The sequence below is a fragment of the Delphinapterus leucas genome, chromosome 10 (assembly GCF_059928025.1).
Source record: "Delphinapterus leucas isolate spDelLeu-1000000601 "Yukka" chromosome 10, BTC_Dleu_Yukka2, whole genome shotgun sequence".
Lineage (NCBI taxonomy): Eukaryota > Metazoa > Chordata > Mammalia > Artiodactyla > Monodontidae > Delphinapterus > Delphinapterus leucas.
Window position 1 is genome coordinate 44,342,095 of NC_143138.1, and position 13,707 is coordinate 44,355,801.

Here is a 13,707-nt window from a genome sequence, read left to right on the forward strand (position 1 = left end):
CACTATTATTCAACATCGTTTTGGAAGTTTTAGCCACAACAGTCAGAGAAGAAAAAGAAATAACAGGAATCCAAACTGGCAAAGAAGAAGTGAACTGTCACTGTTTGCAGATGACATGATACTCTACATAGAGAATCCTAAAGATGCTACCAGAAAACTACTAGAGCTAATCAATGAATTTGGTAAAGTAGCAGAATACAAAATTAATGCACAGAAATCTTTTGCATTCCTATACACTAATGATGAAAAATCTGAAAGTGAAATTAAGAAAATACTCCCATTTACCACTGCAACAAAAAGAATAAAATATCTAGGAATAAACCTACCTAAGGAGACAAAAGACCTGTATGCAGATAATTATAAGACACTGATGAAAGAAATTAAAGATGATGCAAATAGATGGAGAGATATACCATATTCTGGGATTGGAAGAATCAACATTGTGAAAATGACTCTACTACCCAAAGCAATCTACAGATTCTATGCAAACCCTATCAAACTACCAATGGCATTTTTCACAGAACAAGAATAAAAAATTTCACAATTTGCATGGAAACACAAAAGACCCCGAAGAGTCAAAGCAATCTTGAGAAAGAAAAATGGAGCTGGAGGAAACAGGCTCCCTGACTTCAGACTATACTACAAAGCTACAGTAATCAAGACAGTATGGTACTGGCACAAAAACAGAAAGAACAGGATAGAAAGCCCAGAGATAAACCCACACACGTATGGTCACCTTATCTTTGATAAAGGAGGCAAGAATATACAGTGGAGAAAAGACAGCCTCAGTGTGTTTTATACATTTGTATACTCCGTTGCGGAGCTAAAATGGAAAGGAACACATGACAGCCTAGAAATTCCATCTCTGTGTTACCTCTGTAGCTTCTGATGTTCTTAGGATCTCAGTCTCGAGATGCTTTGGTCAAACCCCCCAGCTCACCACAAAGCCAGGCTGCTGGGCACATGGGACCCAGAGGCAGAAACACAAACACTTCTCTGCCTGGCTGCAGATTAACATTAAGACAAATTGCTCTCACCCCCTTTCCTTACATATCATTTAGTACCTGAAACCATCATTACACCAGAAAAACAAGCATCTCCAAACTGTTCAAATAAAAAGTTTTAAAAGCATAAAGCTTTTTTTAAAGTCCCTGACTAAATAAATGTTGAGATTACCATATAAGGCTAAATCAGAATAGCAACAACAACAACAAAAAAAACCTAAAGGAGCATGAGTGTGATGTTTTGGGTTCAAAGTTAAATTCACTAACAGTAGCTAATAACCCATTACCATTCCTGAACTGATATGTGTTCCTTATAGTGTAAGGCAATGAACAAGATCTTTGGCCTATTTAAATCCTAATTATTTAGTGGAAATTACTTTTCAAATCCACGTTGCAATATCATAAAACACTCAACTGTGTCATCTGGAAAATCCTCAGAGACGTCAAGGGAGCTCTCAAATTCTCTCCAACTAGAGCGAAATCGCATAACATTGTGTTATGGTTGTTAATGCGACCAGAGTTTAGGTTTCCAATTTCAGGACAGACATTGCAGGTTGCAAACACGATATCCATTCTCTCCTTATTCTTTACCAACAGAATTTCACTTTTGTTCAGGGCACTAAGTGGGGCCAGCTAAAATGTCTATTTTCCTAGTCTGCCTTGTAGACAGCAGTGGCCCCTATAACAGTTCTGGCCAGTGAAATACAAGTTAAAACTGCTAAGTGGGCTTCTGAAAAAGATCTTTAAAAGGAGGCTGAATCAGCTTGTCTGGATCTTTTGTCCTTTGTCCTTGTACTTCCCCTTCTTCCCATCTGGAATTGAGACACAAATGCTGGAAGAGCAGCAGCCATCTTGTAATGAGAGAACAACCACATGATGTACTACAAGTGGCCAAGAAGAAACATAGGAGTCTGGGTCCTACTGGCAAATAGAGGTGCCCTACAGCCCTCCCAGTCCTACCTGAGGCCTCTCAGTCCCTGAGAAAAAGAAAACACTATCATCTGTTTCTGCTACAAACAGCCAAACACAATCTTAACTAACAGTCATTACCAGTTAAGCCTATTTCATTTTTTAAAAGAAAAAAGTTCAGACTAATACTGTCATAACTAGCTACAATGCAACACTATTAAGATATAACCCTGTTAAAGGTCACTTATTACACAACTGACTATGAAGCCCCAGGAGGAGATGAAATCTGAAATCAAGATTTTGCAGAATCCTAAAGCCAGCTGAAAACCACTGAGACCACACTGTATGAAGGAAGCAAAGTAAAGAAACCTTTACACTCCAGCTTCAATTCAACAGACACCAGAGTTAATTTACACAGTAAAAGACAGGATTTTGACCATTCACATATCTACGTAAGGACTTAAAACTGAAGTGAAAATGAAAACTACTGGCTGTGAGTAGTTCTCAGTTCATTTTGTCACCATGGGCATAAGCAGAATCACACGGCTCTAATGAGAGAAAGGACTTTAGCAATTGCTTTAGCAATTCCTCAACATTTTCATGAGAAACAGAAAATTTTGCCTTTTTCTTAATCGAAGAGGGTTTTTTAGTGATATATAGATAGACAGATAGATAGATATAGATATAGATATAAGTAAGAAATCTGCCACTCAGCTTTCATAGAGAATAATAATGAAACCCTTTTTATAGCTGTCTGGGGATAACTGATTAATTTCCAGGTCAATGGAAAAATATCCATTTTCTTGGACCAAAATAATTTACCTTCCTTGTCTGTTAAGTCTATAATGTATAGAATAAAATTTATTGGGTTCACATTAGTGATCTCATTTTCACCCTTAGTATCAATTTTTAAAAATTACAATGTGTTGAGGAAAGAAAATCTTCCAATGATAGACAGCAGAATTTCATAGATTAAAGTGACATCTAGTTAATATTGATAATATAATAATATATAATAACTATAATAACAGTATGTAGGTTAGTTTCCTTATACTGACAGGAAAGACAAGAAAGATGTTCTGCATCTTTTGTGCTAACCTACTAAAAATGTTTTCTATTTACATGGTAAATAAACTGCATAATTCACTATAGATATTAAAGAAAGCCACTGACACGGGCAATTTCTAGCATAAACAATAACAAAGAAATATGTTTTATTCGAAAGTAAATGCCTTTATTCTCCCTGACTGTGGTAATCTGCTGAAGTAATGAGATTTTTTTTTAATCAGATGCCCAGAATATCCTGGCGATGAATGTATTTTATAAGCAAAGGGATTGGAATATGAATCAGGACACTGCACCCTTCTCTGCAGCAAATAGCTCTTTCTGTGTTATTCTAATTCAGCAAACAGTTGCCTATTTTCACTCAGAAGTAAAGGACCAAAGTAAGACCCAAGAATAGACCACACCATAAATAATTAGGGCTCGCTCACTTGCCGCTATTCTTGTTTTGCTCCAGAAGGCTAGGTCTGAAGTCCTTCCAAAGCCATCTGAGGACTAAACTCTCAACTTCTAAACCTAACAGTCATAACTGCTAACATTATAGGTTATTGTAATTCTATGTTTCTGTCACAGATTCTGAATTTGTTACAGCTGACCCCACCACTTACACACTCAACAGCTGGGGCATATGATCACTTGGCAACCTGATAACACTCCAGCCAAATGCAAAGTCATCCTGGAACCAAGGAACTCGGGCAGAAATGAAAATCAAAATAAGCTCTCTTACGTTCGAATGGGAATGGAAAATGTTTTGAACAATGCATGATTTCAGAAAATGCAACAACTGTACTTTGAGAGTTGAGTGAACTGACACTCCCTATTCAAAGCCTACAATTCTTTTCTGATTAGATCAGCCCCCACAGCAAGTCATCGGGATAATAAGCTCTGTAATGAAGTCATCGAATTGGATACTGATGGGAAATCATAACCGGCTTCAAAACACATCGGGAAACAATGAGTTTTCCAGGTCTCTAGCTTTCCACGTAATACACTGGCCAATACTCTTACTCTCCTTTCCAAGACCAGATGAAACACAGAACATCTATAAAGTCGGGGACAAATTGATGACCTAAGCATTTTAAAACCACAAAGAAAACGAAGGAAACGACCTTCACTTTTTCGGTGAAATTCGGGACTATATGTTTGAAAAAGTGCACATGTAAGTGCAATACTGATCATTAGGTTATAATTAAAATGAAGTGTAGTGACGACTGCAATGGCCTCCAGGTCTTCAATTTCCCTTTAGTTCCAAACGCAAATAAAGACCATCTTTTAAATAACATCCACTTCCTCAAGGCAAGTCAAATCACCTCAGTTATGTCTGTTTTCCGAGTCACCTGCAATCACCCATGTGTCACAGAGGTGAAACTTGATGGGACAAAAATTCATACAGCTATCATTTTTTTCAAAAGTAAAAAAGGTACATACTTTCAAACTTTCAGACATTTTTCTTTCTGACCTTAAAGAGCATAGGTGTACATCTTCCATGAGGTTTATTAGTATATTGCAATATTTCTCATTTTTAAGGTTCTGGAACAACTGATTAAGAACCTTATTTTTAAATGGGAGGACAGATGTAAACATGAGTGTATTGCACATGAACACACACACAGATGCTACAAATGTGCTTTAGCCTAAAATATCATTGCACTTGCTCAGTGGTAGTGTCATACACAATAGAGTCTTGGCACAAAGGAATTCTGATTGTGCTGTTTACAGAATTCTACATGGATTAAAGGAATGTCAATAATAAAACATGTTCTAGAAGGAGATGAAATATATTCATGGGTAGATTTTGAGCTCTGGGGGGATTTGGAATTTAATTATTCAGTTCGGGATTCTATATTTCTATTTTTTACAAATAGAAAACTAGTGATACATGCATTTTTAACCATATAATCCCCATTCAATTTACAGAAATTGAGTTTCTTAAGACGACAGCAAATATTCAAAAGATGCAAAACCACTTGAATGCAACCTATGAAATAGGCCACTATTCACCATGAATATATTAAGGCTCTGGGAGCTACCCCTGGGTGTGGAGCGCTTAGAAGCCACAGTTAGGAGACCGTCTGGACACACTGAAAAATAATTTCCAGAGACAAAAATACCCTTTAAGATGAGAAGATGTTCTTTATCTAACGTCACATTTAACTATAAAGTCAAAATAAACATGATACTAAAATATCAATACTATTTATCGTAGAATTTCCCCAACATAAAGGATAGGCAGAAAAATATCTCAAAATATACTCCTTTACGTTTAAATTTACCACAGACTCACTGACGAAAGTCTTTCATGCATCACACTATCAAGTAATCTTTATCATACGTAAGAATAGATATATAGTCACAAACCATAAACTTTTTTCATATAAGATCATTTTAAGAAAAATGATTTGGTGATGCTCTCAGTGGTGAAACAGTCCATTTATTTAAGAAGCCAAGGACCTTTTTGATAGGGTTAACCAATACGCCATACCAAGCAAGAGCAGCAATGCCTTAGTAATCCTATGGAGAATTAATCGGTCTCCACCCTCCCGGGAAGAATTATGATGATGCGTAGTGCTTAAAAGCTTTTGCAAGGGAGAGAAAACGCAACGTGCTTCTTGGAAACCAAACCCCTCCCCCGCACTGTACTGCTCGTCCTAGGGCGTCTACGGGCCGTCGCCCACCCCACCACCCTCCCTGCGCTGGGGTACGGAATTCCATCCCAAAAAGACCTGGTCCATTCCCAAGACTGGTCCAGACACCTGTTTACTTGTGCCCAAGCAGTGGTGGCTCGGGTTAAGCAAAGGCGACGGTCACCCCTCTGGTCCCTGCCAAGCCCCGCGGCCCGGGCGCGGGGAACCACATACCTTTGTATCTCTCCAGGACATCCTCGTAGGCCTGGAGGTACTCCTGCTCCTCCACGTACAGGTAAGCGGCTGGGGATAGGTACCCCGCCATGCCCAAGTTTACCTAAGCGACGACTGGCCAATTCCCCTCTCCCGCTCGAACCCCGGACAGGATCGCAGTCAGCAAGATGCAGCCTTGGTAATGGAAACGCGGAAGGAGAGCAGGCTGGGGGAGAGCGCCGGGGCGCAGAGCTGGGGGCGCAGAGCCGGGGACGCAGACCCGGGGGAGCAGAGCCAGAGCCGGCCGGGGAGACGCCCAGGCCCCCTGGCGGGCCGCGGGTGCGGGGCTGCCCGGCCCGCAGGAGCCACAGTCCTCTCAGGTTTCAGCAGCGGCCAATCTCGGCGAGCCCGGGGGCGGCGACCTGCAGCGCCACGCCGCGCTGAGGAGCCCGGGACCCGGCGGGGACAGGCGGAGGGCTGCGGGAGCCGGGACCCTCGGAGGCCGAGGCGGCCGCCACCCTGGCTCTGCGCTGGGCGCCTGCTCGGAGCCGGGAGGACGCGCGCGCTGCCTCCGCCCGGGATGCTGCGCGGCGCATCTGCGGCATTTCCTGGCCGCCGCGCCGCAGACACTCGCCCGCGCCCCTGGGAGAGGAAGGGAGGGCACAGCGGGGGAGAGAGGAGGGAGGGCGGAAAGGAGGGGGCGAGGCGGCGGTCAGCGCCCCGGCTGGCTCGGCTCTGGCCCGCGCCGCCCGGCCCCTCCCGCAGGCAGCGCCGCGGCGCCCGGGCCCCTCTCCGGCCCGCCCACCGGTCCACCGCGCGGCCAAGCCCGCCCACCCTGGACGCTGGCTGGCCGGCCCGGGTCCAAGGGCGAGGTTTCTATTTGGGACCTACAACAGGTGCCTGGGAAACAAAGCCGCGGATCGCGCCACCCGCGCGCGCAGCCCCCGCGCGGCTCCCGGGAGAAGAGTGGGAAATACTCTTCGATCCGGCCACTGTCACAGAAGGACCAGGTCGCTGGGACAGCGCGGGGGGGAGAGCCGGGGGTCCGCGCCCCTGGCGCATCTGGGGGCGGGCGGGGATCCTGACAGCCTGGAGACGCCTGCGCCTGCGCGCCCGCCGCCCCGCGGCCCGGGGACCAGCCGGCGGTCCCTCCCTTCCGCCCCCCAGAGCCGGCCCGCGCATCTGCCGCAGCCACAGCCCGAGTCGATTCACAGCACCCGTCTCACGTTGCCACCTCCCTCCTTCTCCCTACCATTATTCACCCCACATACCACTGGTCTCCACTGAATGTGAGTAAAACGGGTACAATTCCCTTCGCTTTGGCATGTATCATATACTAAAGTGGTGAGTTTAAGAGTCCACTGGAGAAACCGGTTGGTACCCAGACACGTAAACAGGTGTGTTTAAGAGGACTGACAGAAGTCAGCCGGCCTTGGAAGGAATCCTGGCTCCTATGTGACGTGGCCAAGTTACTTATCCTGTCTTCATCAGGATAATCATATCATAAAGTTCATCATGGGCTTCCCTGGTGGCACAGTGGTTGAGAGTCCGCCTGCCGATGCAGGGGACACGGGTTAGTGCCCCGGTTCGGGAAGATCCCACATGCCGCGGAGCGGTTAGGCCCGTGAGCCATGGCCGCTGGGCCTGCGCATCCGGAGCCTGTGCTCCGCAGCGGGAGAGGCCACAACCGTGAGAGGCCCGCGTACCGCAAAAAAAAAATAAAAATAAAAAATAAAATAAAGTTCATCATATATCATCATATCATAAAGTTGTGATATCTCAACTTTATGATAACTTTATAAGTGTTAGCTGTTGTTGTTGTTATGATTATTAGATGAACCATCTCATTGTTGACTCTGATTTATGACAACTTCACCTCTGCCCACATCTCCCCTTCCTATTTCTTCTTTCATAAGTACTGACTTTTTGTCCTTGATGATTCTTTTTTCTTTTTCAATGATGTGAATCTGGATCATTTTCCATGAAATGTTAGATGGGAATGAGTACTCTTGGAAAACTGTATACTCTTGATAAAACTTACTTGAATTAGAATTGGAAAGCTTTACTTCTCATCAGTAATTGGCCTATTTTTGTTACTCCAAACAGAGCAAGACCACACTTCTCTTTTCTGTCCTGACCACTGATCTGAGTTTGATCCACTAAGCCTTTAGGATCACTAGAGTCTTCTTGCAACTTGGCATGTATTTATGTATACATTAGTTCATGAAGTAACAAACAGGGATCATATGGGACACCTTCTGGAAATGAAAGGGTTAGCAATTCGATCCCTAAGAGTCATCCCATATACAGACCACATATATACAAATGGAGATCTCTCAAAACTGTCTTGTCTCCCTCACAGTGAGTAAGGTCATTAAGGGCATAGTCTGATCCTTCATCAGAAATTGACACCCAGTAGCACCCAGTTTTGTGAATACAATCACTGCACACTGCAGTGATTTTAACTGTCTGTTGAAGGAACCAGTCAAAATGAACAAGCAGCATTTGGGGTTGTTGGTAAAAACAGCCTTTATCCCATGCATTCTTGGAAAGATAATAAAGGATCAATCTGCTAATAATAATAGTGTATTCTATAGGGAAGCAGCAAAAGCAGAGCAGTTAGGAGCTTGGCCTCTGGAGTCAAGACGGCCTGAATTCAGATCCTAGCTCAACCACTTCCTATGACCTTGGGAAGAGTCTCTCCTCTCTCAGCAGATTTCTGGACTGAAAAATGGAGAAAATAATAGTACCTACTTCACAAAATTGTTGGGAAACCTAAATGAAATAACATATTAGGTGCTTATGAGAGCATCCAGCCATCAGTCAGCTATCATTTATAGAGCATTTTCCATGTGCCAGGGAATCTGCAAAATGTTTTGCATTTACTACTTTAATCACCACAGCCATGATCTTTTGATAGAGAAAATGAAGCTGAGAAATGTTCAGTAAGTTGTCCAAGAAAACAAAACTGGTTCATGATAGAGGAAGAATTAAAGTCCAAAGTCCGACTCTGCCAAGGTCCTTACATTCTAACTTCAAAGAATTCACATGGGTCCAATATCCATACTTTAAAATAACACTGTCACTGGGCTTCCCTGGTGGCGCAGTGGTTGAGAGTCCGCCTGCCGATGCAGGGGACACGAGTTCGTGCCCTGGTCCAGGAAGATCCCACATGCCGCGGAGCGGCTAGGTCCGTGAGCCATGGCTGCTGAGCCTGCACGTCCGGAGCCTGTGCTCCGCAACGGGAGAGGCCACGGCAGTGAGAGGCCCGTGTACCGCAAAAAAAATAATAATAATAACACTGTCACTAACAAACCATGTACCTTTACAGGCACTTCAAGACTGAAAACCCCAACTTACAGTATCCTGCAAGTAAGAACAGCAGATCTGTCTTACGATGATGTTAAAGGCATTTGCAGTGGGTACAAAGCCCCTTTCTTTCCATGTTACCATGTCATTCTCACCTTGACCCTGAGAGATCAGAAGGGCGTATATTATAGTCTCCGATTTTAAAATGAAGATACTACAATAAATGCAAAAGCACTTTTAAAAATATAAGTATCAGACATGTGACACCATCACCAAAAAGACTTTCAGAAATGTACATCTGATTATGTCATTGCACTGCTTAAAAATCTTCAGGTGATTCCCCACCAGTTACAGCATAAATAGTCCAATCTCCTTGGAATTGCCCGAAAGCACCCTTACAGTTTCTGCTCTTCCCTACAAATCCCAGGCTTTAGCTACACAGATGACTTGCAGTTTCCATTTGAACCCACCTCCCTGCTGTGTTCCTGTAGCTCCATCCCTCGGTAGTGGCCTTCCCTTTCACTCTAGTCCATCAAGCTAGTTAAATCTCCCCTCAAATAATACAGGTACTCACAGCCATTACAGCTAATCTCTCAACCGTGTTGTAACTGTCTCACAGCACATCCATGGTCACGTTAGACTAGAATTTCTTTCAAGGGAGAACTGTGTGCTTATCTTCATTTTATGCCAGAGGCTTAATAAATATGTATTAAATGTGAATGACTTAAGGGATTCCCCCTGACCATATGGTCTTTTTGACTCTAGACATTTTCATTCTATTTTATTTTTATGACCTTAAAAACAAATAAAAATATGAGACTTTCAATTCCTTTATTACTAAATAATGAACATGATGGATGGACATCCGCACACCATTTCTGACCCTTGCCCCGTCTCCTACTAGGGATGAACTTCACCGATCGGCCGAGTTTCAGGCCAAGTGTGAAAATGCCTAATAAAATGAGAAGTTGAAATCTGAATGATATGTTTTCCAACTACCCACTGCACCAAATGCCCTCAGATGCCCTGTTCCCTTATCCTCACGCTGGATGATCTGTGGCAAATTTAACACAAAATCTATCTGGATTTCACAGTTTAGCCACATGACAATGAAACAGATATTTGCCGACTGGCCCCTGAGCCTATGCTGGGGCCAGTGATGAAATGATTATGACTTGTGTGGCAACAGCCAATTTACCAATGTTTATTTTAAACACAGTAAGTAGTACATGTCCATACTAGGGCTGCGTATTCTGTTTGTTGTTTTATTTTGTTTTGTTATATTTTTGAAGAATTAATATAATCTTAAAAGTATGTAACTCAGAGGTCTCCAGTGCACCAACTACCAGTAACTTCATAGTAAACCTTTTACAACGAGTAAGACATGGCCCCTGCCCTCCCAGAGCCTACAGTCTACTGACCCCAGCACCCACTTGTCCACTGCACCCAGCAGAACCCCCAGGTCCTCCATTCCTTCCCTACCGTCAGTGTACACTGACCAGTACTACCACCAGCCTCTCCTGACTTCCTGTCTGTTAGTTTATATAACCTCATTCCCCCTGACAAACATATGCCCTTCCTTCTCTCATAAACCTTCCTTCACTACCAAAAGCAAAATACCCGTCTCTGCCACCTTTATCAAAACTCTCAAGACAGAAGGACCTTGTACCTTCCGTAAAAACGCAAAGGACAGGCATCCCAGGCTTTCTACAAAGCCCCAGCAATTTCTCACGCCCCCGCCTTTCACCCATCTTCCCTTTCTGCTGAGCCAAATATCTGGTACCCTGGTTCTGGCACTGTCTCCTCCACTCCCTTGGCGGTATCTTGACAGGGCAAGGAATCAGGCCTCGGTGGCCAAACACTTTTTGGTACTCGCCCAGCTCTGCACCTCTCCCAGGCCACCCCTGCCCACTCTCACTTGGCTCCCAAGCTGTCTCCATCCTCCCTCCACCCCATTCTCCCCCTCCACCCTCCTCTTCGAAGGCCTGGGTGAGACCAGCCAGCATCTCACAACAGAAGCCAGAAGAAGCTCAAAGCTGTTGCCCCAGAAACCTGGACTAGCGAATGGCTGGCTGGGCCCTGTTTGTTTTTCCCGTAATCAGAAAATCCCACTGGGGGACACTAGGGGGACTCAGCCACCATGATGGCTGGGACCTGAGCTAGTCCCCTCCAGCCCCCACCCCCACCCCCAAAGGAGTACAAGTACCAACTTTGCATGATGGTGGGAGGCAAAAGAAACTGAGTGGGAAGGGGCCTGGGGGAGAGAGTGGGGGAGGGGAGAGAGGCCCGATCCACTGCAGAAACCAACTCCAATAAACACCTGGCCTTTGGCCTTTGCAAGAGAGCTCCCGAAGACACACCCCAATCTACCCCATTACCATTTCTGAGAAAAAAAAATTGAGGAACAACCACCCCAGAAAGCACAGCTCACATACACACAAACCACACAGGCACTGCAGGCGGGGGGATAGATTTCCACAGCAGGCTCAGCTTTCAGCCAAGTAAAACAAGCCATCACTTCTGGGACCTAAAGGCAGTGCAAGGGAACCCTGGGTAACAGAAACACTGGCCCCTCCCAGGTATTAATTAATCAGGGATGCATGATGGCTAAACCCTCAAGAGCACCAGGGGCAGAAGCTGCTACAAACACATGATGCTGACAGAGATGCTACACTTAAAACACACACACACACACACACACACACACACACACACAAAACCGCATCCAGGTTGCTAAAATACCCTCCGCAATTCTGGGTACCAGAACCCAGGAATCTACCCCACCACCCCCGTTAAATGTGGTCGCTCAGAGCTCCCATGCAAACATGGAAACGAAGCTTCCAGCAAACACACCGGGAATCACTGAGTTAATACTTTCAGATTGGCACGGTGGCGACTGCACATAAATAGGAAACTTCAATGCAGATGCCTGTAAATATCCCCTTGGTTTCAAAGGTATCGATTCCTCCAACTAGAAGACAGGGCCAAACAGCTTAGTCACCAGCAGGCAGGGCCAATAGCTCTTTTGATAAATCAGGACAGAAAGTAAACATGGTCATCCTCATTCTCCACCTTGAGCGCAGATCTCTGCCCAGCACATCAGCTCCCAGCCAGACAGGGCCCCCGGGGACTCCATGGGTGAATTTCCGCAACTCTCCTCGCACCTCCCTCTATCCCCTGCCCCCGCCCCCACTTGCTCTTACCTGCTATCCTAAGCACTGCCCTCTCCGCAGGGTCCAGCACCGAGCCCCCGTGGATCTTTCTTTTCGATCTCTCATGTTTAGGCAAATTCCAGGGTAAGGTATCTCCAGGAGCTGGAGATGCAGAGCCAGATTTCTGGCTGAAATCATCTTCATCGGAAAAATCCGCAGAGGAAGACATCGAGCAGCGGTAGGACGCGTTCCCGGAACTCTACAGGGGATGACACAGAAAAAAAGCATCAACAGCAAAACACTCACATCGGCTCGTCCATCTCAGCAGCCCCCTCCCTGCCCCCAAACGGAGTCCGGCATCCTGCATCTTCTTCAGCGGGGACGGGGGGCCCACACCAGAACCGACACCCAAGGCTCACCATCTTCCCTGGGCCACGGCTCCGACACCGGCCACACGCCCCGGGCAGCTCCGGTTCATGGAAGATTTGCACCCAAGTGTGTGGCCTGCGGTCCGGCCACCAGCTCACAAATGACTGGCCCAACAATGAAGCCAGAATCCACAGCCTTCCTGTTACAAACCTATAGTATTTGGCTCCCCCACCAGGCCAGGACCGATATTTTCCATTACTAGCCTGCTGCTTAATTCATTAACGCAACTCACTCCAAGTTGCAAAAACAAAGCACAAATGCAGGATGCTGAGTCCCAATTCCTTTCCGTTTCCAGTCGGAGTCTCCCCTCTAACCAGGTTTGAGCCCCTCGTCCCCTTTAGTTAATTTTCTTCCTGAGCTTGAAGCTGGCTCCCAGAAGAGAGCAAGGAGGGAGGAAGGGCTGATTCTGAGAAGAGCCTTTTCTGAAGACCGGGAGGACACAAAAGACTGTTTTCAGAAGCCAAAGGCAGCGCCAATAAACAAACATCTGAACTCAGCTTAGAGTTCTTGAGATCATTTAAACTACTAGCAAAGTAACAGCTGCCAGTGACGGAAATGAGAATGATGCAGCAGCTCCCCTCCGCCCCTGGTCATTACACAGTGAAATGAGAAACGTGAGGCTTTGACCCACATGCTTGGCCTGACCTCAGTCTCCCTTCCAGGAACAGGAGCCGGTCTGCAGGGCGTATCTCGCATTAAAGGGTCTGTCTTCCCCACAGGGAAAAGGCACCAGACGTTATCCCTTCCTCCTTGGTTAAGTTTGTGATGATTCAGGGAGCCACCAGCTTACCATGGAAACGAGGATGCTGACTATCTGTGCTGTGAACAGAGTTCTAAACAAGATAAAGCATCCAAGGGAAATCTTCACTTCCCCATTTAGAACTTTGCTGAGGCTCAAGATGCAAAGCTGGTGTAACTCGAATTCCTGAAATGGAACTTGCAGCCTCAGACTCCTACGAAGCCGGTGGCAGGCAGGAATCAGTGGCGCGCTCCCATCAGAGTAGA

The 13,707-nt window shown here is 45.6% G+C and overlaps 1 protein-coding gene and 1 pseudogene across 18 annotated transcripts in view; both read right to left on the reverse strand.

The window, feature by feature from the left end:
• DST (dystonin) overlaps positions 1-13,707 on the reverse strand; it is a 497,316-nt gene that overhangs the window by 387,750 nt on the left and 95,859 nt on the right. For 12 of the 18 annotated variants that reach the window (XM_022581520.3, XM_022581525.3, XM_089918929.1 and 9 more), the window contains exon 4: positions 12,325-12,532. In XM_022581520.3, the coding sequence (XP_022437228.3) occupies positions 12,325-12,532 (208 nt within the window). Of the gene's footprint in view, positions 1-5,833; positions 6,012-12,324; positions 12,533-13,707 lie in introns of those variants that run through there. The other 6 variants (XM_089918934.1, XM_089918937.1, XM_022581521.3 and 3 more) reach the window with 1 other exon arrangement.
• On the reverse strand, positions 6,185-7,020 carry LOC149748224 (uncharacterized; annotated as a pseudogene).